Source organism: Corella eumyota, chromosome 7 (assembly GCF_963082875.1).
Source record: "Corella eumyota chromosome 7, kaCorEumy4.1, whole genome shotgun sequence".
In the NCBI taxonomy this organism is placed as follows: domain Eukaryota; kingdom Metazoa; phylum Chordata; class Ascidiacea; order Phlebobranchia; family Corellidae; genus Corella; species Corella eumyota.
Window position 1 is genome coordinate 6,408,408 of NC_137496.1, and position 23,580 is coordinate 6,431,987.

The window sequence follows — 23,580 nt, forward strand, 5'->3', positions numbered from 1 at the left end:
GAATGACCGCCGACAAGACTCTCGCGCAGACCAAGGGCACGGGCGCGTCCGGCTCTTTCAAGCTTCCCGTCGCCGAGAAGAAGAAGAAGCCCGCCGCCGCCGCCGCCGCCGCTAAAAAGCCGGCCGCCGCCGCAGCAGCGAAGAAGAAGAAGCCCGCGGCCGGCCAGAAGAAGACCGGCACGCCGTCCAAAAACAAGCGGGAGACGGCCAAGAAGTCGGCGCCCGCCGCCTCGAAGAAGGCCACGCCGAAAAAGGCAGCCAAGAAGCCCGCCGCGAAAAAGGCCACGACGGCGGCCAAGAAGCTCGCGGCCGCCAAGCCGAAGCCGAAGAAGCCCGCCGTGAAGAAGGTCGCCGCGAAAAAGTCGACGACGGCGAAAAAGGCCAGCAAGAAGTAGCCGGCGCGGCGTTGCGCCCGTCTGGCGCGCCCTCACACAACGGCTCTTTTCAGGGCCACCCGTTGTTTCAGTCGAGAGAGATTCCCGGGGTCGGGGTAATTACGAAGCCGGCAGGTGGCCGGGCGGCGTCGCTCGCGATCGACCGCCCTTCGACGTTCGGCGCCCCGCGGCGAAGCACGAAACGAGCGGGGTGCGCGCGCTGCACGCCGATTGGTCGCGGCGGTGAAAATGCGCCAAAGCGCGCTTTCGCGTTTCGCTCGCGTCCGACTCGGCCCGTATAAAGGCGCGCGCCGGCCGAAGTCGAGCACATTCTTCAGCGGACAGCGAAGCAGCAACAACAACTCACTCACTTATCAGCAACATGTCAGGACGAGGCAAAGGCGGAAAAGGCTTGGGAAAGGGGGGCGCGAAACGACATCGCAAGGTTCTGCGCGACAACATCCAGGGTATCACGAAGCCCGCGATCAGGCGTCTCGCTCGACGGGGCGGCGTCAAACGAATCTCCGGCCTTATCTACGAAGAGACTCGCGGCGTGCTCAAGGTCTTTCTCGAGAACGTGATTCGCGACGCGGTCACCTACACCGAACATGCAAAACGGAAGACCGTAACCGCGCTCGACGTCGTCTACGCTTTGAAGCGCCAAGGGCGAACGCTGTACGGCTTCGGCGGTTAGGCGGCGGGCCACGCAGGCGACAGCAACACAATCGGCCCTTTTCAGGGCCACCCGTTTAACGCAAGAGAGAGTTACTTAGACCGGCACGCCGCGCGATGTTTTTTTCGCCGCCGAATCGACTCGCCTTCCCGGCCTCGCTCGGCGCCGTTTCATTGGCGCTCAGCGGAGCGCGCTCATTGGCCGCGCGCCGGCGCGCCAATTCTTCGACCAACGGCAAGCGACGCAGTGGCAGTATAAAAGGCGCTTCGAACCGAGCGACGACATCAGTTTCAGTGGAACGTCGTCGCAGTAAACAAGCAGACCAAGCAAAAAGCAAAGAAATGGCAAGAACCAAGCAGACAGCTCGAAAGTCGACAGGAGGCAAGGCGCCTCGCAAGCAGCTCGCCACCAAGGCCGCCCGCAAAAGTGCGCCGGCCACGGGCGGCGTCAAGAAGCCCCACCGTTATCGACCGGGGACAGTCGCGCTGCGCGAGATCAGGCGTTACCAGAAGTCGACCGAGCTGCTCATTCGCAAGCTGCCCTTCCAGCGACTCGTGCGCGAAATCGCGCAGGACTTCAAGACCGACCTCCGCTTTCAGGGCAGCGCCGTGATGGCCCTGCAGGAGGCCAGCGAAGCTTACCTCGTCGGTCTGTTCGAGGACACCAACTTGTGCGCGATCCACGCCAAGCGCGTGACCATCATGCCGAAAGACATCCAGCTGGCCAGGCGAATTCGAGGCGAGAGGGCCTAGGCGAACGCAGCAGCGTGCCGCACCACACAAACGGCTCTTTTCAGAGCCACCCGTTCAACAAGAAAGAGTTCCGAGTAACGTCGGCCGGCGCCGCGCGATTGGCCGACCGGCCGTGCGACGTTCTTTTGCCGCCGAAGCGACCCGCGCTCTCGGCCTCGTTTCGAGAAAGCTAGCCGGTCGGGCAAAAGAGGGAAACCCCCCACTGGCTGCGACAGGCAAGAGAGAAAGAGGCGCGCCGATCGGCCAGCGCGACGTTCTTTTGCCGCCGAAGCGACTCGCGCTCTCGGCCTCGTTTCGAGAAAGCTAGCAGGTCGCGAAAAAAGAGGGAAACCCCCCACTGGCTGCGACACAGCGAGGAGCGGCGGTTGGTTCGCGCACGTGTGTTTGCCGAAAATTGGCAACGAGGGCGCGGCGCAAAATGACGACGAAAACATTCGAAGTCCGGGCATCTCTCTGCAATTCTGTTCGGGTGGCTCTGAAAAGAGCCGTTTCGAGTTTTTTCGTTCGCGCCGTCGTCGTTGCTCAGGCCTTCTTCGAGGTCTTTTTGGGCAAAAGCACGGCCTGGATGTTGGGCAGCACGCCGCCCTGAGCGATCGTGACGCCGCCGAGCAGCTTGTTGAGTTCCTCGTCGTTGCGAATGGCCAGCTGCAAGTGGCGCGGGATGATTCGGGTTTTCTTGTTGTCTCGCGCGGCGTTGCCGGCCAATTCCAACACCTCGGCGCTCAAGTACTCGAGCACGGCGGCCATGTAGACAGGCGCGCCGGCGCCGACGCGCTCCGAGTAGTGACCCTGGCGGAGAAGTCGATGCACGCGGCCGACGGGGAACTGCAGGCCCGCGCGCGACGAGCGGCTCTTCGGCTTTGCCTTCGCTTTGCCTCCGGCGTTTCCTTTACCTCGTCCTGACATGTTGATTCGTAGTTGCGGTTGGTGCTTCAAAGTAAGACTGTGAGGCCGTCGCCGCTCGAGTCGCTTTATATATGCTGCAGTTTTGCGCGCGCCGACCGGTCGTCGACCAATCGCGCGGCGCGCGCCGCAACTCGCTCGACTGCGATTGGTGCCCGTTTCGATGGCCAATTTGCATAAGGGAAAGCCCCCCGTTGTTTCGTATGCGCTGCAGTTAGCGCGCGCGTCGACCAATCGCGTGGCGAGCGCCGCAACTCGCTAGACTGCGATTGGCGCCCGTTTCGATGGCCAATTTGCATAAGGGAAAGCCCCCCGTGGCGAAGGCGGCGGAACGCCGATTGGCCGTTGCCGAGTCGCTCGAACGGCTCGCGCGCCTGCGATTGGCCGGCGCTTCGAGTGCTCATTTGCATAGCGGCGGCTTTAAAAGCGAGCGCGCCGACCAGCCGCCACACTCAGCTCGCAAACCCACCACAACCGCGACAACACGATGGCAGCATCAAAAGGCACGAAGAAGGCAGTCAAGAAGGCCGCGCCGGCCGAAAACAAAAAGAAGCGACGCGCCCGCCGAAAGGAGAGCTTCAGCATCTACATTTACAAGGTGCTCAAGCAGGTGCACCCCGACACCGGCATCTCCAGCAAGGCGATGAGCATCATGAACTCGTTCGTGAACGACATCTTCGAGCGAATCGCGTCCGAGGGCTCGCGCCTGGCAACCTACAACAAGCGGCACACGATCAGCAGCCGCGAAATCCAGACCGCCGTGCGACTGCTCTTGCCCGGCGAACTGGCCAAGCACGCCGTGTCGGAGGGCACCAAGGCCGTGACCAAATACACCAGCTCGAAGTAGTTTTTCGACGACGACGAAAAAAAAAACAGCGAAACGGCTCTTTTCAGAGCCACCCCTCGTGCTCGAAAGAGAAAAGCCACCACGCCCGTTCGCGGGCCCCATCGAAAAACACGTTTATTAATATTTTTATTATCAGACAAAGTTGTTGTTGTTGTTGTTCGCTCGTTCGCAAATAGCGGCGAGAAGATCGAAATTTCGCTCGGGCCCCGGTCGCTCGAGTGCTTTCGGCGGCCGCGCGAGCTCGCAAAACGACGGGACGGCTACGCCCCACGACGGCCAGACCTGCGCCCTTGGGCGCGCCGCGGTTCCTGCGAGGCGCCAAGGCGACGAAAGGCGGCGGCGCGGGCCCGTCGCTCGCCGAACGGGCCGAACGAGGCGAGCAAACTCGCCAAAACGCGGCCCGGCAGCGTTTTGCCGAGGTTCGGCGACCGACCGCGAGCGAAGCTCGGCCACCACGCGCACGGCGACGCGACGGGGGGCTGCGGCGGCCGAAGACGCTCGTTTCGAGCCGCTGCCGAGCTCCGTCCGAGGTCGCGCGGCCGCGCCGCAGCAAGAAACGTGCTCGCGCCTTAGCACAGATTCGCCAGCAAAAGCCGCCGCCAGGCCGATCGCTCCGTTCGCGTCGTTTCGTTTCGGTTCGACAGCGAGCTATTTATAACGCGTCATAGCAGTGGCCGGGCTTTCATAGCGAAAAGCGAAATCGAACGAAGACCAACCAACATGACAGCCCAACAGCAACAGCAACAGTCCGCCGGCAAAGCCAAGAAGACGCCGAAGGCCGCGCCGCCGGCGCACCCCACCTACCGGGTCATGGTCGCCGCCGCCGTGGCCGCGACCAAGAACAAACGCGGCACGTCTCGCCAGGCCATCGTCAGCTACATACGGAGCAACTACGACGTAAAGGACGGCACGGCCAGCCGCAACGTCACCGCCGCCGTCAAGCGAATGACCGCCGACAAGACTCTCGCGCAGACCAAGGGCACGGGCGCGTCCGGCTCTTTCAAGCTTCCCGTCGCCGAGAAGAAGAAGAAGCCCGCCGCCGCCGCCGCCGCCGCCGCTAAAAAGCCGGCCGCCGCCGCAGCAGCGAAGAAGAAGAAGCCCGCGGCCGGCCAGAAGAAGACCGGCACGCCGTCCAAAAACAAGCGGGCCGCGGCCAAGAAGTCGGCGCCCGCCGCCTCGAAGAAGGCCACGCCGAAAAAGGCAGCCAAGAAGCCCGCCGCGAAAAAGGCCACGACGGCGGCCAAGAAGCTCGCGGCCGCCAAGCCGAAGCCGAAGAAGCCCGCCGTGAAGAAGGTCGCCGCGAAAAAGTCGACGACGGCGAAAAAGGCCAGCAAGAAGTAGCCGGCGCGGCGTTGCGCCCGTCTGGCGCGCCCTCACACAACGGCTCTTTTCAGGGCCACCCGTTGTTTCAGTCGAGAGAGATTCCCGGGGTCGGGGTAATTACGAAGCCGGCAGGTGGCCGGGCGGCGTCGCTCGCGATCGACCGCCCTTCGACGTTCGGCGCCCCGCGGCGAAGCACGAAACGAGCGGGGTGCGCGCGCTGCACGCCGATTGGTCGCGGCGGTGAAAATGCGCCAAAGCGCGCTTTCGCGTTTCGCTCGCGTCCGACTCGGCCCGTATAAAGGCGCGCGCCGGCCGAAGTCGAGCACATTCTTCAGCGGACAGCGAAGCAGCAACAACAACTCACTCACTTATCAGCAACATGTCAGGACGAGGCAAAGGCGGAAAAGGCTTGGGAAAGGGGGGCGCGAAACGACATCGCAAGGTTCTGCGCGACAACATCCAGGGTATCACGAAGCCCGCGATCAGGCGTCTCGCTCGACGGGGCGGCGTCAAACGAATCTCCGGCCTTATCTACGAAGAGACTCGCGGCGTGCTCAAGGTCTTTCTCGAGAACGTGATTCGCGACGCGGTCACCTACACCGAACATGCAAAACGGAAGACCGTAACCGCGCTCGACGTCGTCTACGCTTTGAAGCGCCAAGGGCGAACGCTGTACGGCTTCGGCGGTTAGGCGGCGGGCCACGCAGGCGACAGCAACACAATCGGCCCTTTTCAGGGCCACCCGTTTAACGCAAGAGAGAGTTACTTAGACCGGCACGCCGGGCGATGTTTTTTTCGCCGCCGAATCGACTCGCCTTCCCGGCCTCGCTCGGCGCCGTTTCATTGGCGCTCAGCGGAGCGCGCTCATTGGCCGCGCGCCGGCGCGCCAATTCTTCGACCAACGGCAAGCGACGCAGTGGCAGTATAAAAGGCGCTTCGAACCGAGCGACGACATCAGTTTCAGTGGAACGTCGTCGCAGTAAACAAGCAGACCAAGCAAAAAGCAAAGAAATGGCAAGAACCAAGCAGACAGCTCGAAAGTCGACAGGAGGCAAGGCGCCTCGCAAGCAGCTCGCCACCAAGGCCGCCCGCAAAAGTGCGCCGGCCACGGGCGGCGTCAAGAAGCCCCACCGTTATCGACCGGGGACAGTCGCGCTGCGCGAGATCAGGCGTTACCAGAAGTCGACCGAGCTGCTCATTCGCAAGCTGCCCTTCCAGCGACTCGTGCGCGAAATCGCGCAGGACTTCAAGACCGACCTCCGCTTTCAGGGCAGCGCCGTGATGGCCCTGCAGGAGGCCAGCGAAGCTTACCTCGTCGGTCTGTTCGAGGACACCAACTTGTGCGCGATCCACGCCAAGCGCGTGACCATCATGCCGAAAGACATCCAGCTGGCCAGGCGAATTCGAGGCGAGAGGGCCTAGGCGAACGCAGCAGCGTGCCGCACCACACAAACGGCTCTTTTCAGAGCCACCCGTTCAACAAGAAAGAGTTCCGAGTAACGTCGGCCGGCGCCGCGCGATTGGCCGACCGGCCGTGCGACGTTCTTTTGCCGCCGAAGCGACCCGCGCTCTCGGCCTCGTTTCGAGAAAGCTAGCCGGTCGGGCAAAAGAGGGAAACCCCCCACTGGCTGCGACAGGCAAGAGAGAAAGAGGCGCGCCGATCGGCCAGCGCGACGTTCTTTTGCCGCCGAAGCGACTCGCGCTCTCGGCCTCGTTTCGAGAAAGCTAGCAGGTCGCGAAAAAAGAGGGAAACCCCCCACTGGCTGCGACACAGCGAGGAGCGGCGGTTGGTTCGCGCACGTGTGTTTGCCGAAAATTGGCAACGAGGGCGCGGCGCAAAATGACGACGAAAACATTCGAAGTCCGGGCATCTCTCTGCAATTCTGTTCGGGTGGCTCTGAAAAGAGCCGTTTCGAGTTTTTTCGTTCGCGCCGTCGTCGTTGCTCAGGCCTTCTTCGAGGTCTTTTTGGGCAAAAGCACGGCCTGGATGTTGGGCAGCACGCCGCCCTGAGCGATCGTGACGCCGCCGAGCAGCTTGTTGAGTTCCTCGTCGTTGCGAATGGCCAGCTGCAAGTGGCGCGGGATGATTCGGGTTTTCTTGTTGTCTCGCGCGGCGTTGCCGGCCAATTCCAACACCTCGGCGCTCAAGTACTCGAGCACGGCGGCCATGTAGACAGGCGCGCCGGCGCCGACGCGCTCCGAGTAGTGACCCTGGCGGAGAAGTCGATGCACGCGGCCGACGGGGAACTGCAGGCCCGCGCGCGACGAGCGGCTCTTCGGCTTTGCCTTCGCTTTGCCTCCGGCGTTTCCTTTACCTCGTCCTGACATGTTGATTCGTAGTTGCGGTTGGTGCTTCAAAGTAAGACTGTGAGGCCGTCGCCGCTCGAGTCGCTTTATATATGCTGCAGTTTTGCGCGCGCCGACCGGTCGTCGACCAATCGCGCGGCGCGCGCCGCAACTCGCTCGACTGCGATTGGTGCCCGTTTCGATGGCCAATTTGCATAAGGGAAAGCCCCCCGTTGTTTCGTATGCGCTGCAGTTAGCGCGCGCGTCGACCAATCGCGTGGCGAGCGCCGCAACTCGCTAGACTGCGATTGGCGCCCGTTTCGATGGCCAATTTGCATAAGGGAAAGCCCCCCGTGGCGAAGGCGGCGGAACGCCGATTGGCCGTTGCCGAGTCGCTCGAACGGCTCGCGCGCCTGCGATTGGCCGGCGCTTCGAGTGCTCATTTGCATAGCGGCGGCTTTAAAAGCGAGCGCGCCGACCAGCCGCCACACTCAGCTCGCAAACCCACCACAACCGCGACAACACGATGGCAGCATCAAAAGGCACGAAGAAGGCAGTCAAGAAGGCCGCGCCGGCCGAAAACAAAAAGAAGCGACGCGCCCGCCGAAAGGAGAGCTTCAGCATCTACATTTACAAGGTGCTCAAGCAGGTGCACCCCGACACCGGCATCTCCAGCAAGGCGATGAGCATCATGAACTCGTTCGTGAACGACATCTTCGAGCGAATCGCGTCCGAGGGCTCGCGCCTGGCAACCTACAACAAGCGGCACACGATCAGCAGCCGCGAAATCCAGACCGCCGTGCGACTGCTCTTGCCCGGCGAACTGGCCAAGCACGCCGTGTCGGAGGGCACCAAGGCCGTGACCAAATACACCAGCTCGAAGTAGTTTTTCGACGACGACGAAAAAAAAAACAGCGAAACGGCTCTTTTCAGAGCCACCCCTCGTGCTCGAAAGAGAAAAGCCACCACGCCCGTTCGCGGGCCCCATCGAAAAACACGTTTATTAATATTTTTATTATCAGACAAAGTGTTGTTGTTGTTGTTGTTGTTCGCTCGTTCGCAAATAGCGGCGAGAAGATCGAAATTTCGCTCGGGCCCCGGTCGCTCGAGTGCTTTCGGCGGCCGCGCGAGCTCGCAAAACGACGGGACGGCTACGCCCCACGACGGCCAGACCTGCGCCCTTGGGCGCGCCGCGGTTCCTGCGAGGCGCCAAGGCGACGAAAGGCGGCGGCGCGGGCCCGTCGCTCGCCGAACGGGCCGAACGAGGCGAGCAAACTCGCCAAAACGCGGCCCGGCAGCGTTTTGCCGAGGTTCGGCGACCGACCGCGAGCGAAGCTCGGCCACCACGCGCACGGCGACGCGACGGGGGGCTGCGGCGGCCGAAGACGCTCGTTTCGAGCCGCTGCCGAGCTCCGTCCGAGGTCGCGCGGCCGCGCCGCAGCAAGAAACGTGCTCGCGCCTTAGCACAGATTCGCCAGCAAAAGCCGCCGCCAGGCCGATCGCTCCGTTCGCGTCGTTTCGTTTCGGTTCGACAGCGAGCTATTTATAACGCGTCATAGCAGTGGCCGGGCTTTCATAGCGAAAAGCGAAATCGAACGAAGACCAACCAACATGACAGCCCAACAGCAACAGCAACAGTCCGCCGGCAAAGCCAAGAAGACGCCGAAGGCCGCGCCGCCGGCGCACCCCACCTACCGGGTCATGGTCGCCGCCGCCGTGGCCGCGACCAAGAACAAACGCGGCACGTCTCGCCAGGCCATCGTCAGCTACATACGGAGCAACTACGACGTAAAGGACGGCACGGCCAGCCGCAACGTCACCGCCGCCGTCAAGCGAATGACCGCCGACAAGACTCTCGCGCAGACCAAGGGCACGGGCGCGTCCGGCTCTTTCAAGCTTCCCGTCGCCGAGAAGAAGAAGAAGCCCGCCGCCGCCGCCGCCGCCGCTAAAAAGCCGGCCGCCGCCGCAGCAGCGAAGAAGAAGAAGCCCGCGGCCGGCCAGAAGAAGACCGGCACGCCGTCCAAAAACAAGCGGGCCACGGCCAAGAAGTCGGCGCCCGCCGCCTCGAAGAAGGCCACGCCGAAAAAGGCAGCCAAGAAGCCCGCCGCGAAAAAGGCCACGACGGCGGCCAAGAAGCTCGCGGCCGCCAAGCCGAAGCCGAAGAAGCCCGCCGTGAAGAAGGTCGCCGCGAAAAAGTCGACGACGGCGAAAAAGGCCAGCAAGAAGTAGCCGGCGCGGCGTTGCGCCCGTCTGGCGCGCCCTCACACAACGGCTCTTTTCAGGGCCACCCGTTGTTTCAGTCGAGAGAGATTCCCGGGGTCGGGGTAATTACGAAGCCGGCAGGTGGCCGGGCGGCGTCGCTCGCGATCGACCGCCCTTCGACGTTCGGCGCCCCGCGGCGAAGCACGAAACGAGCGGGGTGCGCGCGCTGCACGCCGATTGGTCGCGGCGGTGAAAATGCGCCAAAGCGCGCTTTCGCGTTTCGCTCGCGTCCGACTCGGCCCGTATAAAGGCGCGCGCCGGCCGAAGTCGAGCACATTCTTCAGCGGACAGCGAAGCAGCAACAACAACTCACTCACTTATCAGCAACATGTCAGGACGAGGCAAAGGCGGAAAAGGCTTGGGAAAGGGGGGCGCGAAACGACATCGCAAGGTTCTGCGCGACAACATCCAGGGTATCACGAAGCCCGCGATCAGGCGTCTCGCTCGACGGGGCGGCGTCAAACGAATCTCCGGCCTTATCTACGAAGAGACTCGCGGCGTGCTCAAGGTCTTTCTCGAGAACGTGATTCGCGACGCGGTCACCTACACCGAACATGCAAAACGGAAGACCGTAACCGCGCTCGACGTCGTCTACGCTTTGAAGCGCCAAGGGCGAACGCTGTACGGCTTCGGCGGTTAGGCGGCGGGCCACGCAGGCGACAGCAACACAATCGGCCCTTTTCAGGGCCACCCGTTTAACGCAAGAGAGAGTTACTTAGACCGGCACGCCGGGCGATGTTTTTTTCGCCGCCGAATCGACTCGCCTTCCCGGCCTCGCTCGGCGCCGTTTCATTGGCGCTCAGCGGAGCGCGCTCATTGGCCGCGCGCCGGCGCGCCAATTCTTCGACCAACGGCAAGCGACGCAGTGGCAGTATAAAAGGCGCTTCGAACCGAGCGACGACATCAGTTTCAGTGGAACGTCGTCGCAGTAAACAAGCAGACCAAGCAAAAAGCAAAGAAATGGCAAGAACCAAGCAGACAGCTCGAAAGTCGACAGGAGGCAAGGCGCCTCGCAAGCAGCTCGCCACCAAGGCCGCCCGCAAAAGTGCGCCGGCCACGGGCGGCGTCAAGAAGCCCCACCGTTATCGACCGGGGACAGTCGCGCTGCGCGAGATCAGGCGTTACCAGAAGTCGACCGAGCTGCTCATTCGCAAGCTGCCCTTCCAGCGACTCGTGCGCGAAATCGCGCAGGACTTCAAGACCGACCTCCGCTTTCAGGGCAGCGCCGTGATGGCCCTGCAGGAGGCCAGCGAAGCTTACCTCGTCGGTCTGTTCGAGGACACCAACTTGTGCGCGATCCACGCCAAGCGCGTGACCATCATGCCGAAAGACATCCAGCTGGCCAGGCGAATTCGAGGCGAGAGGGCCTAGGCGAACGCAGCAGCGTGCCGCACCACACAAACGGCTCTTTTCAGAGCCACCCGTTCAACAAGAAAGAGTTCCGAGTAACGTCGGCCGGCGCCGCGCGATTGGCCGACCGGCCGTGCGACGTTCTTTTGCCGCCGAAGCGACCCGCGCTCTCGGCCTCGTTTCGAGAAAGCTAGCCGGTCGGGCAAAAGAGGGAAACCCCCCACTGGCTGCGACAGGCAAGAGAGAAAGAGGCGCGCCGATCGGCCAGCGCGACGTTCTTTTGCCGCCGAAGCGACTCGCGCTCTCGGCCTCGTTTCGAGAAAGCTAGCAGGTCGCGAAAAAAGAGGGAAACCCCCCACTGGCTGCGACACAGCGAGGAGCGGCGGTTGGTTCGCGCACGTGTGTTTGCCGAAAATTGGCAACGAGGGCGCGGCGCAAAATGACGACGAAAACATTCGAAGTCCGGGCATCTCTCTGCAATTCTGTTCGGGTGGCTCTGAAAAGAGCCGTTTCGAGTTTTTTCGTTCGCGCCGTCGTCGTTGCTCAGGCCTTCTTCGAGGTCTTTTTGGGCAAAAGCACGGCCTGGATGTTGGGCAGCACGCCGCCCTGAGCGATCGTGACGCCGCCGAGCAGCTTGTTGAGTTCCTCGTCGTTGCGAATGGCCAGCTGCAAGTGGCGCGGGATGATTCGGGTTTTCTTGTTGTCTCGCGCGGCGTTGCCGGCCAATTCCAACACCTCGGCGCTCAAGTACTCGAGCACGGCGGCCATGTAGACAGGCGCGCCGGCGCCGACGCGCTCCGAGTAGTGACCCTGGCGGAGAAGTCGATGCACGCGGCCGACGGGGAACTGCAGGCCCGCGCGCGACGAGCGGCTCTTCGGCTTTGCCTTCGCTTTGCCTCCGGCGTTTCCTTTACCTCGTCCTGACATGTTGATTCGTAGTTGCGGTTGGTGCTTCAAAGTAAGACTGTGAGGCCGTCGCCGCTCGAGTCGCTTTATATATGCTGCAGTTTTGCGCGCGCCGACCGGTCGTCGACCAATCGCGCGGCGCGCGCCGCAACTCGCTCGACTGCGATTGGTGCCCGTTTCGATGGCCAATTTGCATAAGGGAAAGCCCCCCGTTGTTTCGTATGCGCTGCAGTTAGCGCGCGCGTCGACCAATCGCGTGGCGAGCGCCGCAACTCGCTAGACTGCGATTGGCGCCCGTTTCGATGGCCAATTTGCATAAGGGAAAGCCCCCCGTGGCGAAGGCGGCGGAACGCCGATTGGCCGTTGCCGAGTCGCTCGAACGGCTCGCGCGCCTGCGATTGGCCGGCGCTTCGAGTGCTCATTTGCATAGCGGCGGCTTTAAAAGCGAGCGCGCCGACCAGCCGCCACACTCAGCTCGCAAACCCACCACAACCGCGACAACACGATGGCAGCATCAAAAGGCACGAAGAAGGCAGTCAAGAAGGCCGCGCCGGCCGAAAACAAAAAGAAGCGACGCGCCCGCCGAAAGGAGAGCTTCAGCATCTACATTTACAAGGTGCTCAAGCAGGTGCACCCCGACACCGGCATCTCCAGCAAGGCGATGAGCATCATGAACTCGTTCGTGAACGACATCTTCGAGCGAATCGCGTCCGAGGGCTCGCGCCTGGCAACCTACAACAAGCGGCACACGATCAGCAGCCGCGAAATCCAGACCGCCGTGCGACTGCTCTTGCCCGGCGAACTGGCCAAGCACGCCGTGTCGGAGGGCACCAAGGCCGTGACCAAATACACCAGCTCGAAGTAGTTTTTCGACGACGACGAAAAAAAAAACAGCGAAACGGCTCTTTTCAGAGCCACCCCTCGTGCTCGAAAGAGAAAAGCCACCACGCCCGTTCGCGGGCCCCATCGAAAAACACGTTTATTAATATTTTTATTATCAGACAAAGTTGTTGTTGTTGTTGTTCGCTCGTTCGCAAATAGCGGCGAGAAGATCGAAATTTCGCTCGGGCCCCGGTCGCTCGAGTGCTTTCGGCGGCCGCGCGAGCTCGCAAAACGACGGGACGGCTACGCCCCACGACGGCCAGACCTGCGCCCTTGGGCGCGCCGCGGTTCCTGCGAGGCGCCAAGGCGACGAAAGGCGGCGGCGCGGGCCCGTCGCTCGCCGAACGGGCCGAACGAGGCGAGCAAACTCGCCAAAACGCGGCCCGGCAGCGTTTTGCCGAGGTTCGGCGACCGACCGCGAGCGAAGCTCGGCCACCACGCGCACGGCGACGCGACGGGGGGCTGCGGCGGCCGAAGACGCTCGTTTCGAGCCGCTGCCGAGCTCCGTCCGAGGTCGCGCGGCCGCGCCGCAGCAAGAAACGTGCTCGCGCCTTAGCACAGATTCGCCAGCAAAAGCCGCCGCCAGGCCGATCGCTCCGTTCGCGTCGTTTCGTTTCGGTTCGACAGCGAGCTATTTATAACGCGTCATAGCAGTGGCCGGGCTTTCATAGCGAAAAGCGAAATCGAACGAAGACCAACCAACATGACAGCCCAACAGACGAAGAAAAGCAGCATATAATTAGATCGCGAAGTTCTGCCCGATTTTTGTCTGTCAGTCTTAGTTCAGTGAAAGTTAACAAAGAGTTCTACAGAATCTTTGGATTACTACTTAATTTCTGAAAAAAAACAAGCACCACAAATAGGAGTATATTTTTCTGAAGACCCCTCAACCCAGATTATACATCCCCACTGCCAAAATGGCGAAAAGAAACAGAAATGCTGCGAAAAACAACCAAGCAGTAGCAGATACCCTAAACACTTCACCGCTTAACCCAACTCCAACCCATACTCCAACTAGGCCTGTAATACCACCAAGAACAAAACATTCTCAAAAAACCTACGACAACCAAACCCAATACCACTACATCAACAATGAAACCCCTCCCCCAAAAAATAATGAAGAAAACTATCCTTCAACATCAAAAACCGCCAACAATCAACCAACTTACGCCCAAATTACAACAAAACCTTCAACCGTTCCAAACCAAAACCAATTCGTCTGTGACCACGAAACAGATGTGTTGATAAAATTCACTGAAATGAGACCTCGAAATTGGCTTATCAACGAAATTAAAAACCTAAAATTTGAACCCACACATCTTGAAAGTCTATTCTGCAAATTCAACGGCCTAGCTATTATCACAATGAACAACAGGCAAAATGCTAAAAAACTGGAAGCCAATGTCAACAACTTAATTGATAATAAAACGTGGCAAAATGTCAGCTACTGCAAGCTCTGGAAACAGGACTTCGTACCCATAACGGTGCAAGATATACCAGGCCGATACACAGATGAACCGATTATAGAAATTTTTTTACAAACTTACAATCTGCCAGTTACAAAGGTGCATAGACAACGAGACCCAAACGGTATCCTTACAGGAAAACGTTTCTTTTATGTAAACGGTGACCTCCTAAAGCAAGTAAAAATCCCTACATTTTTCAAAATTCAAGGCTACCACTTTCCAGTTTACTATTTTGGACAAAGAACCCCAAAAGTACCACAAAATGCAGACACCCAACAACAAGCATCGAATAAAGTCAACACACCACAACAAAAAATCGTGAAAGAAAACAACAACCAACCCGTAAAACCACACCAAGCTGAGCAATCAATGATCAGCAGTGGATCTTCTCAAGCCTCCGGACCGCCGCCTAAACGACCACTCTTTCACCATTCTACACCATCTCACCAACTATCAACATCAAAACTAACAACCATAGACTCTTGTGTATTTATAACCGACGAAGAAAGAAGAACCATAGAACAATACCATCATGAACATAATCTCACATTAGAATGTTCAACCTCATCCGACGATCAAGACTCCACCCCGGAAGGACCCCAAGCAAACCAAACGGTACCTTTTTAACATTTCTCGTAACCTTAAACTTTAATATAATGATTTTTCTAATTTATATTGCTTTCATTCGTTTTATGTATAATATGCTTAACACCTGGAACCCACAGTTAAAACCAACCCATAATCGCAAAAATCAAACCAACGCTAAATTTCACAACCAAAGGCACAAAATAAACCCAATTTTACACAACAACAAATTACCAAAACCTTACCTACCTACTTTCCATAAATCGAAAATAATCTTTTTTAAATACACACCTGGATGACGTCGATGTTAAAAATTACCTCCTTGAACTGCAACGGGCTTGGCGACCCCGTAAAACGCCAAGCCCTTTTTGCCAGCCTTTCTCAGACCCAAAATTCCATAATACTACTGCAGGAAACTCACTCCCACCACCATCTTGAACAGCTCTGGTCCAACGAATGGAAGGCTGGCAAATCCTTTTTCTCCTCCTCCCCCACATCTACCATCGCTCGTGGGGGCGTTGCAATTCTAATAAACACAAATAATTTAATAGCCAAAAACGTTAATCTTACTCCAGACGGCCGCACAATAAGTATCGATATAGATACGTATACCCACACCTTTCACATAGTCAACATTTATGCACCTTGCTCCGGTCATTACAAAAACTTGACTGAAAATACCAACTATTTTAACTCTATCTTTCACCTGGTTTCATCGCAATACCCCACAATTGTAGCTGGTGATTTTAATAACATTGAAAACTTCAAACTCGATCTCAACCCACCAATTATCAACAAAACTAACAATCATTCGTTCTTTCGATTTTGCGAAACCCTTTCTATAGCTGATGCATTAAGGAAACTCCAACCAAAAATAAAACAATATACGTATACCAGTTTAACCAGTCAATCAAGAATAGATAGAATATATACATCAAACCAAATTAAAACAATATCCCACAACATAATACCATGCTGCCTTTCCGACCATGATTTTGTCACAGCAGATCTAACTCTCAGCTCAGCACAAAAAACAAACAAGGGCCAAGGCACTTGGCGAAATAACATCAAAATCTATCTGGACCCATCTTTTACACATTACATATCACATACCATACCACACCTGAACGACAACACAACAGAAATAACAAATACGTGGACTAAAATTAAGAGTTTTATAAAAAATGCCAATATCAAATTCGCCAAAAAGCACTCAAATAATTTTACCGATATGAGAAATAAACTAGAACTACAACTTGAAGAGGCAAAATTAAACTTACAAGGAAATCTAAATCAACAATTGACCCAGAAATATTTCAACCTTAAAAAACAACTGTACAATTTACACAGATCTCATACCAAAAACAAAATTCTGCAAACAATACTTTCCACAACATATACCAACGCCCCGGACAGCTACATATATTCCCTTTTGAAATCAAAAACCGAGCCCACGGAAATCCTCGAACTATACGACGACCATCTTCTGCCCTTTACAAAAACCCGTGAACTCCTAGACATAACTTTCAACTACTATAAAAATATTTACAAGCCACCAACTTTAGTAAACACCCACCCCTTTTTTAACCAACAATTTCCACAATTAACAACAGACCAATCAGATCTCTTAACCAAGCCGATAACAAAAGCAGAAATTCTGACAACAATTAAAAGCCTTACTAAAAACAAAGCCCCAGGCCCTGATGGTCTTTCTAACGAATTGTTTATCTCCCAACAGGAAGCCTTGCTTCCACCTCTGCTAAAACTGTTCAACCATTTTCTTGAAACTGGATTAATCCCAGCAAATTTCAAAACTGGAAAAATTACCCTTATTCACAAAAAAAGCTCCAAATCTGAGATAAAAAATTACCGCCCCATCTCTTTACTAAATTCAGACCTTAAATTGTTTAACAAAATATTAGCCAACCGGATAAAACTCATAACACCATTTTTACTCAGTGGAACCCAATTTGCTCAACCAGGCCTCTCAGTTGTAGGTGCAAGCCTGCTACTGAGAGACATCTACCATAAATTGTCTTACAATAAAGTAACAGGCTACATGCTTTCACTCGACTTTGCCAAGGCTTTCGACTCCATCAGTCATTCTTTCCTGTCGCAAACTCTACAACACTTCAATTTTCCTCAAAAATTCATTAAACTAATCGACACTTTACACTCAGACATTTTCTCCACTATATACATAAATAAACATCCAACATCCCCCGTCCCGATTCGAAACGGTGTCAGACAAGGATGTCCCCTAAGCCTACACTTGTTTACTCTTGCTCTAGAACCGCTACTCCTGTACATGCAACATCAACAAGATGTCATCGGAGTACGACTTACAAGCCGACATACCATCAAAACGGTCGCGTATGCCGACGACATAACCCTGACCCTTACCACCCCCCGGTCCATCCACGCTGCCCTATCAACTCTTCAACTTTTTTCAAATGCCTCCGGACTGAAACTCAATCACGAAAAAACCAAAGCACTGCTTATCAACCCACCCACTGCTGTAATAAACCTACCTCAAAATATCACTTGGACTAATTCTGTAATAACTCCACTTAACATCCCAATTGGAAAACCTAAATTTATAACGCAACATTGGAACCACATATGCCAAAAGATATCCGACGAAGAAAAATGTCTAAGAAAAATATTTTCGACACTAGACCACAAAGCTGTACTTTCCAAAACAAAGCTCCTGCCACATATTATAAATTTTGCATCAGTCTACCCAATGCCAAAAACAAAACAAATCACCATCTCCAACATAATCTTAAGATACGCCCTTAAAAATCAAAATCAATTACAGCTGGAAACCCTGGCACTTACTCGAACTAACGGGGGCTACAATTTCCCCAATATAAGGCTTTACTCGGACCTTTTCTTTCTCAAACCAATATTCTCCCACTTTAATTTTCGTAAAAACAGTACTCCTCCATCTCCGCAAGACTTAACAATCGAATATAATATCGGACTCCTCCTCTCCAAAACGTATGAAATGCCTTACCTAAATTCGATTCCACACGCCGACATACTTACACCACTTTATAAACACTACATCGACATCATTAACAATTACAAATTAACCCCAAAGCACCTCCAATTAAACTCAATCTCAAAACTTTACAAAACCCTGAACAACCAACCTAAACAAGACAACACCACTGTATGGCCGAACATACACAATAACATTCTCTCAAACAACCTAAAAACTATAAATTATAAAATTACTCAAAATGTACTTTCCACCAGATCAACTTTCTTACCCAATCTCCTAGACAATAATTCAAACTGCCCTCTCTGCAATACAAACGCATATGAAACGTCAATCCACTTACTCCACAAATGCAACAAAATTTCTCCCCTGCTCACTTATACCAACAACATTTTTACAAAACTCACTGGACATGACCATAACATATTTCAAAATTCCGACCATATGAACTTAAGCCCACCTTCAACAATTTCAATAGTAAACCTAGACCAATACGTACTACTAATATCAACACTCCACCATAAAATTTGGCAATACAGGAATAAAATAGTCTATGAAAAACATACCTTCTCACAAAAAAAATTAATCGCTTCCTATATTCAATCCATACAATCCAGACTCCACTTTGAAACAAATAAGCCATACCCGATATACATTAGCCAAATAGCCGAATTAGTACAAGTAATACAGACAACAGAACACCACTACCACACAGCAATAACCTAAAAATTAACGTACATAACACTGCCAAAATAAACCTATTTTCTCCTTACTAATCCTTTCAATGTTTTCAATTTTTTACTTTAACTATATGCATGTAAACGCCGTGAACATTTACTATTGTTATTTTGAACTTTAATGTATTTCTCCATTTTCATCACCCGTACTCCTTGTTATTTTCCTTTTTGTTTTTTTTGTTATGAATTACGCGCAATATTCTTTATTTGTATCACCCTTATGTAATGCAAATAAACAAAAAATACAACATGACAGCCCAACAGCAACAGCAACAGTCCGCCGGCAAAGCCAAGAAGACGCCGAAGGCCGCGCCGCCGGCGCACCCCACCTACCGGGTCATGGTCGCCGCCGCCGTGGCCGCGACCAAGAACAAACGCGGCACGTCTCGCCAGGCCATCGTCAGCTACATACGGAGCAACTACGACGTAAAGGACGGCACGGCCAGCCGCAACGTCACCGCCGCCGTCAAGCGAATGACCGCCGACAAGACTCTCGCGCAGACCAAGGGCACGGGCGCGTCCGGCTCTTTCAAGCTTCCCGTCGCCGAGAAGAAGAAGAAGCCCGCCGCCGCCGCCGCCGCCGCTAAAAAGCCGGCCGCCGCCGCAGCAGCGAAGAAGAAGAAGCCCGCGGCCGGCCAGAAGAAGACCGGCACGCCGTCCAAAAACAAGCGGGCCGCGGCCAAGAAGTCGGCGCCCGCCGCCTCGAAGAAGGCCACGCCGAAAAAGGCAGCCAAGAAGCCCGCCGCGAAAAAGGCCACGACGGCGGCCAAGAAGCTCGCGGCCGCCAAGCCGAAGCCGAAGAAGCCCGCCGTGAAGAAGGTCGCCGCGAAAAAGTCGACGACGGCGAAAAAGGCCAGCAAGAAGTAGCCGGCGCGGCGTTGCGCCCGTCTGGCGCGCCCTCACACAACGGCTCTTTTCAGGGCCACCCGTTGTTTCAGTCGAGAGAGATTCCCGGGGTCGGGGTAATTACGAAGCCGGCAGGTGGCCGGGCGGCGTCGCTCGCGATCGACCGCCCTTCGACGTTCGGCGCCCCGCGGCGAAGCACGAAACGAGCGGGGTGCGCGCGCTGCACGCCGATTGGTCGCGGCGGTGAAAATGCGCCAAAGCGCGCTTTCGCGTTTCGCTCGCGTCCGACTCGGCCCGTATAAAGGCGCGCGCCGGCCGAAGTCGAGCACATTCTTCAGCGGACAGCGAAGCAGCAACAACAACTCACTCACTTATCAGCAACATGTCAGGACGAGGCAAAGGCGGAAAAGGCTTGGGAAAGGGGGGCGCGAAACGACATCGCAAGGTTCTGCGCGACAACATCCAGGGTATCACGAAGCCCGCGATCAGGCGTCTCGCTCGACGGGGCGGCGTCAAACGAATCTCCGGCCTTATCTACGAAGAGACTCGCGGCGTGCTCAAGGTCTTTCTCGAGAACGTGATTCGCGACGCGGTCACCTACACCGAACATGCAAAACGGAAGACCGTAACCGCGCTCGACGTCGTCTACGCTTTGAAGCGCCAAGGGCGAACGCTGTACGGCTTCGGCGGTTAGGCGGCGGGCCACGCAGGCGACAGCAACACAATCGGCCCTTTTCAGGGCCACCCGTTTAACGCAAGAGAGAGTTACTTAGACCGGCACGCCGCGCGATGTTTTTTTCGCCGCCGAATCGACTCGCCTTCCCGGCCTCGCTCGGCGCCGTTTCATTGGCGCTCAGCGGAGCGCGCTCATTGGCCGCGCGCCGGCGCGCCAATTCTTCGACCAACGGCAAGCGACGCAGTGGCAGTATAAAAGGCGCTTCGAACCGAGCGACGACATCAGTTTCAGTGGAACGTCGTCGCAGTAAACAAGCAGACCAAGCAAAAAGCAAAGAAATGGCAAGAACCAAGCAGACAGCTCGAAAGTCGACAGGAGGCAAGGCGCCTCGCAAGCAGCTCGCCACCAAGGCCGCCCGCAAAAGTGCGCCGGCCACGGGCGGCGTCAAGAAGCCCCACCGTTATCGACCGGGGACAGTCGCGCTGCGCGAGATCAGGCGTTACCAGAAGTCGACCGAGCTGCTCATTCGCAAGCTGCCCTTCCAGCGACTCGTGCGCGAAATCGCGCAGGACTTCAAGACCGACCTCCGCTTTCAGGGCAGCGCCGTGATGGCCCTGCAGGAGGCCAGCGAAGCTTAGCTCGTCGGTCTGTTCGAGGACACCAACTTGTGCGCGATCCACGCCAAGCGCGTGACCATCATGCCGAAAGACATCCAGCTGGCCAGGCGAATTCGAGGCGAGAGGGCCTAGGCGAACGCAGCAGCGTGCCGCACCACACAAACGGCTCTTTTCAGAGCCACCCGTTCAACAAGAAAGAGTTCCGAGTAACGTCGGCCGGCGCCGCGCGATTGGCCGACCGGCCGTGCGACGTTCTTTTGCCGCCGAAGCGACCCGCGCTCTCGGCCTCGTTTCGAGAAAGCTAGCCGGTCGGGCAAAAGAGGGAAACCCCCCACTGGCTGCGACAGGCAAGAGAGAAAGAGGCGCGCCGATCGGCCAGCGCGACGTTCTTTTGCCGCCGAAGCGACTCGCGCTCTCGGCCTCGTTTCGAGAAAGCTAGCAGGTCGCGAAAAAAGAGGGAAACCCCCCACTGGCTGCGACACAGCGAGGAGCGGCGGTTGGTTCGCGCACGTGTGTTTGCCGAAAATTGGCAACGAGGGCGCGGCGCAAAATGACGACGAAAACATTCGAAGTCCGGGCATCTCTCTGCAATTCTGTTCGGGTGGCTCTGAAAAGAGCCGTTTCGAGTTTTTTCGTTCGCGCCGTCGTCGTTGCTCAGGCCTTCTTCGAGGTCTTTTTGGGCAAAAGCACGGCCTGGATGTTGGGCAGCACGCCGCCCTGAGCGATCGTGACGCCGCCGAGCAGCTTGTTGAGTTCCTCGTCGTTGCGAATGGCCAGCTGCAAGTGGCGCGGGATGATTCGGGTTTTCTTGTTGTCTCGCGCGGCGTTGCCGGCCAATTCCAACACCTCGGCGCTCAAGTACTCGAGCACGGCGGCCATGTAGACAGGCGCGCCGGCGCCGACGCGCTCCGAGTAGTGACCCTGGCGGAGAAGTCGATGCACGCGGCCGACGGGGAACTGCAGGCCCGCGCGCGACGAGCGGCTCTTCGGCTTTGCCTTCGCTTTGCCTCCGGCGTTTCCTTTACCTCGTCCTGACATGTTGATTCGTAGTTGCGGTTGGTGCTTCAAAGTAAGACTGTGAGGCCGTCGCCGCTCGAGTCGCTTTATATATGCTGCAGTTTTGCGCGCGCCGACCGGTCGTCGACCAATCGCGCGGCGCGCGCCGCAACTCGCTCGACTGCGATTGGTGCCCGTTTCGATGGCCAATTTGCATAAGGGAAAGCCCCCCGTTGTTTCGTATGCGCTGCAGTTAGCGCGCGCGTCGACCAATCGCGTGGCGAGCGCCGCAACTCGCTAGACTGCGATTGGCGCCCGTTTCGATGGCCAATTTGCATAAGGGAAAGCCCCCCGTGGCGAAGGCGGCGGAACGCCGATTGGCCGTTGCCGAGTCGCTCGAACGGCTCGCGCGCCTGCGATTGGCCGGCGCTTCGAGTGCTCATTTGCATAGCGGCGGCTTTAAAAGCGAGCGCGCCGACCAGCCGCCACACTCAGCTCGCAAACCCACCACAACCGCGACAACACGATGGCAGCATCAAAAGGCACGAAGAAGGCAGTCAAGAAGGCCGCGCCGGCCGAAAACAAAAAGAAGCGACGCGCCCGCCGAAAGGAGAGCTTCAGCATCTACATTTACAAGGTGCTCAAGCAGGTGCACCCCGACACCGGCATCTCCAGCAAGGCGATGAGCATCATGAACTCGTTCGTGAACGACATCTTCGAGCGAATCGCGTCCGAGGGCTCGCGCCTGGCAACCTACAACAAGCGGCACACGATCAGCAGCCGCGAAATCCAGACCGCCGTGCGACTGCTCTTGCCCGGCGAACTGGCCAAGCACGCCGTGTCGGAGGGCACCAAGGCCGTGACCAAATACACCAGCTCGAAGTAGTTTTTCGACGACGACGAAAAAAAAAACAGCGAAACGGCTCTTTTCAGAGCCACCCCTCGTGCTCGAAAGAGAAAAGCCACCACGCCCGTTCGCGGGCCCCATCGAAAAACACGTTTATTAATATTTTTATTATCAGACAAAGTTGTTGTTGTTGTTGTTCGCTCGTTCGCAAATAGCGGCGAGAAGATCGAAATTTCGCTCGGGCCCCGGTCGCTCGAGTGCTTTCGGCGGCCGCGCGAGCTCGCAAAACGACGGGACGGCTACGCCCCACGACGGCCAGACCTGCGCCCTTGGGCGCGCCGCGGTTCCTGCGAGGCGCCAAGGCGACGAAAGGCGGCGGCGCGGGCCCGTCGCTCGCCGAACGGGCCGAACGAGGCGAGCAAACTCGCCAAAACGCGGCCCGGCAGCGTTTTGCCGAGGTTCGGCGACCGACCGCGAGCGAAGCTCGGCCACCACGCGCACGGCGACGCGACGGGGGGCTGCGGCGGCCGAAGACGCTCGTTTCGAGCCGCTGCCGAGCTCCGTCCGAGGTCGCGCGGCCGCGCCGCAGCAAGAAACGTGCTCGCGCCTTAGCACAGATTCGCCAGCAAAAGCCGCCGCCAGGCCGATCGCTCCGTTCGCGTCGTTTCGTTTCGGTTCGACAGCGAGCTATTTATAACGCGTCATAGCAGTGGCCGGGCTTTCATAGCGAAAAGCGAAATCGAACGAAGACCAACCAACATGACAGCCCAACAGACGAAGAAAAGCAGCATATAATTAGATCGCGAAGTTCTGCCCGATTTTTGTCTGTCAGTCTTAGTTCAGTGAAAGTTAACAAAGAGTTCTACAGAATCTTTGGATTACTACTTAATTTCTGAAAAAAAAACAAGCACCACAAATAGGAGTATATTTTTCTGAAGACCCCTCAACCCAGATTATACATCCCCACTGCCAAAATGGCGAAAAGAAACAGAAATGCTGCGAAAAACAACCAAGCAGTAGCAGATACCCTAAACACTTCACCGCTTAACCCAACTCCAACCCATACTCCAACTAGGCCTGTAATACCACCAAGAACAAAACATTCTCAAAAAACCTACGACAACCAAACCCAATACCACTACATCAACAATGAAACCCCTCCCCCAAAAAATAATGAAGAAAACTATCCTTCAACATCAAAAACCGCCAACAATCAACCAACTTACGCCCAAATTACAACAAAAC

General features: G+C 56.5%; 10 protein-coding genes and 1 pseudogene across 10 annotated transcripts; 9 read left to right on the forward strand and 2 right to left on the reverse strand.

The window, feature by feature from the left end:
- The first annotated feature begins 756 nt into the window (after positions 1 to 756).
- LOC145759628 (uncharacterized) lies at positions 757 to 5,563 on the forward strand. The gene is made up of 3 exons (XM_082573473.1): positions 757 to 1,049; positions 1,358 to 1,717; positions 5,215 to 5,563. Exons 1-3 carry the CDS (start codon positions 757 to 759, stop codon positions 5,561 to 5,563), a joined length of 1,002 nt encoding a protein of 333 aa, XP_082429599.1.
- Positions 4,270 to 4,890, forward strand: LOC145759512 (uncharacterized). The gene has a single exon (XM_082573351.1). It carries the CDS (start codon positions 4,270 to 4,272, stop codon positions 4,888 to 4,890), a length of 621 nt encoding a protein of 206 aa, XP_082429477.1.
- Positions 5,564 to 5,883: 320 nt separating the features above from the next.
- LOC145759677 (histone H3) lies at positions 5,884 to 6,294 on the forward strand. The gene has a single exon (XM_082573526.1). It carries the CDS (start codon positions 5,884 to 5,886, stop codon positions 6,292 to 6,294), a length of 411 nt encoding a protein of 136 aa, XP_082429652.1.
- Positions 6,295 to 6,816: 522 nt separating this feature from the next.
- Positions 6,817 to 7,200, reverse strand: LOC145760248 (histone H2A). Its single transcript, XM_082574124.1, has one exon. It carries the CDS (start codon positions 7,198 to 7,200, stop codon positions 6,817 to 6,819), a length of 384 nt encoding a protein of 127 aa, XP_082430250.1.
- A 484-nt stretch (positions 7,201 to 7,684) lies between these two features.
- Positions 7,685 to 8,044, forward strand: LOC145760249 (histone H2B.1-like). The gene has a single exon (XM_082574125.1). It carries the CDS (start codon positions 7,685 to 7,687, stop codon positions 8,042 to 8,044), a length of 360 nt encoding a protein of 119 aa, XP_082430251.1.
- Positions 8,045 to 8,769: 725 nt separating this feature from the next.
- On the forward strand, positions 8,770 to 9,387 carry LOC145760250 (uncharacterized). The gene has a single exon (XM_082574126.1). It carries the CDS (start codon positions 8,770 to 8,772, stop codon positions 9,385 to 9,387), a length of 618 nt encoding a protein of 205 aa, XP_082430252.1.
- Positions 9,388 to 9,748: 361 nt separating this feature from the next.
- On the forward strand, positions 9,749 to 19,893 carry LOC145759627 (uncharacterized). Its single transcript, XM_082573472.1, has 3 exons — positions 9,749 to 10,041; positions 10,350 to 10,709; positions 19,545 to 19,893. Exons 1-3 carry the CDS (start codon positions 9,749 to 9,751, stop codon positions 19,891 to 19,893), a joined length of 1,002 nt encoding a protein of 333 aa, XP_082429598.1.
- LOC145759514 (uncharacterized) lies at positions 18,603 to 19,220 on the forward strand. The gene has a single exon (XM_082573355.1). The coding sequence runs from the start codon at positions 18,603 to 18,605 to the stop codon at positions 19,218 to 19,220; it is 618 nt and encodes a 205-aa protein (XP_082429481.1).
- A 320-nt stretch (positions 19,894 to 20,213) lies between the features above and the next one.
- On the forward strand, positions 20,214 to 20,624 carry LOC145759675 (histone H3-like; annotated as a pseudogene).
- A 522-nt stretch (positions 20,625 to 21,146) lies between these two features.
- LOC145760251 (histone H2A) lies at positions 21,147 to 21,530 on the reverse strand. The gene has a single exon (XM_082574128.1). It carries the CDS (start codon positions 21,528 to 21,530, stop codon positions 21,147 to 21,149), a length of 384 nt encoding a protein of 127 aa, XP_082430254.1.
- A 484-nt stretch (positions 21,531 to 22,014) lies between these two features.
- LOC145760252 (histone H2B.1-like) lies at positions 22,015 to 22,374 on the forward strand. Its single transcript, XM_082574129.1, has one exon. It carries the CDS (start codon positions 22,015 to 22,017, stop codon positions 22,372 to 22,374), a length of 360 nt encoding a protein of 119 aa, XP_082430255.1.
- Positions 22,375 to 23,580: the final 1,206 nt, after the last annotated feature.

Bases quoted from the DNA above. Each gene is read 5' to 3' on its own strand.
- LOC145759514 (XM_082573355.1), top strand. From the start codon at position 18,603: ATGACAGCCCAACAGCAACAGCAACAGTCCGCCGGCAAAGCCAAGAAG.
- LOC145760248 (XM_082574124.1), bottom strand. From the start codon at position 7,200: ATGTCAGGACGAGGTAAAGGAAACGCCGGAGGCAAAGCGAAGGCAAAG.
- LOC145759627 (XM_082573472.1), top strand. From the start codon at position 9,749: ATGTCAGGACGAGGCAAAGGCGGAAAAGGCTTGGGAAAGGGGGGCGCG. The intron at 10,042-10,349 runs GTACGGCTTCGG...ACGTCGTCGCAG, and splicing joins AAGCGCCAAGGGCGAACGCT to TAAACAAGCAGACCAAGCAA. The intron at 10,710-19,544 runs GTGCGCGATCCA...TTCAGCGGACAG, and splicing joins CTGTTCGAGGACACCAACTT to CGAAGCAGCAACAACAACTC.
- LOC145760250 (XM_082574126.1), top strand. From the start codon at position 8,770: ATGACAGCCCAACAGCAACAGCAACAGTCCGCCGGCAAAGCCAAGAAG.
- LOC145759628 (XM_082573473.1), top strand. From the start codon at position 757: ATGTCAGGACGAGGCAAAGGCGGAAAAGGCTTGGGAAAGGGGGGCGCG. The intron at 1,050-1,357 runs GTACGGCTTCGG...ACGTCGTCGCAG, and splicing joins AAGCGCCAAGGGCGAACGCT to TAAACAAGCAGACCAAGCAA. The intron at 1,718-5,214 runs GTGCGCGATCCA...TTCAGCGGACAG, and splicing joins CTGTTCGAGGACACCAACTT to CGAAGCAGCAACAACAACTC.
- LOC145760252 (XM_082574129.1), top strand. From the start codon at position 22,015: ATGGCAGCATCAAAAGGCACGAAGAAGGCAGTCAAGAAGGCCGCGCCG.
- LOC145760249 (XM_082574125.1), top strand. From the start codon at position 7,685: ATGGCAGCATCAAAAGGCACGAAGAAGGCAGTCAAGAAGGCCGCGCCG.
- LOC145759512 (XM_082573351.1), top strand. From the start codon at position 4,270: ATGACAGCCCAACAGCAACAGCAACAGTCCGCCGGCAAAGCCAAGAAG.
- LOC145759677 (XM_082573526.1), top strand. From the start codon at position 5,884: ATGGCAAGAACCAAGCAGACAGCTCGAAAGTCGACAGGAGGCAAGGCG.
- LOC145760251 (XM_082574128.1), bottom strand. From the start codon at position 21,530: ATGTCAGGACGAGGTAAAGGAAACGCCGGAGGCAAAGCGAAGGCAAAG.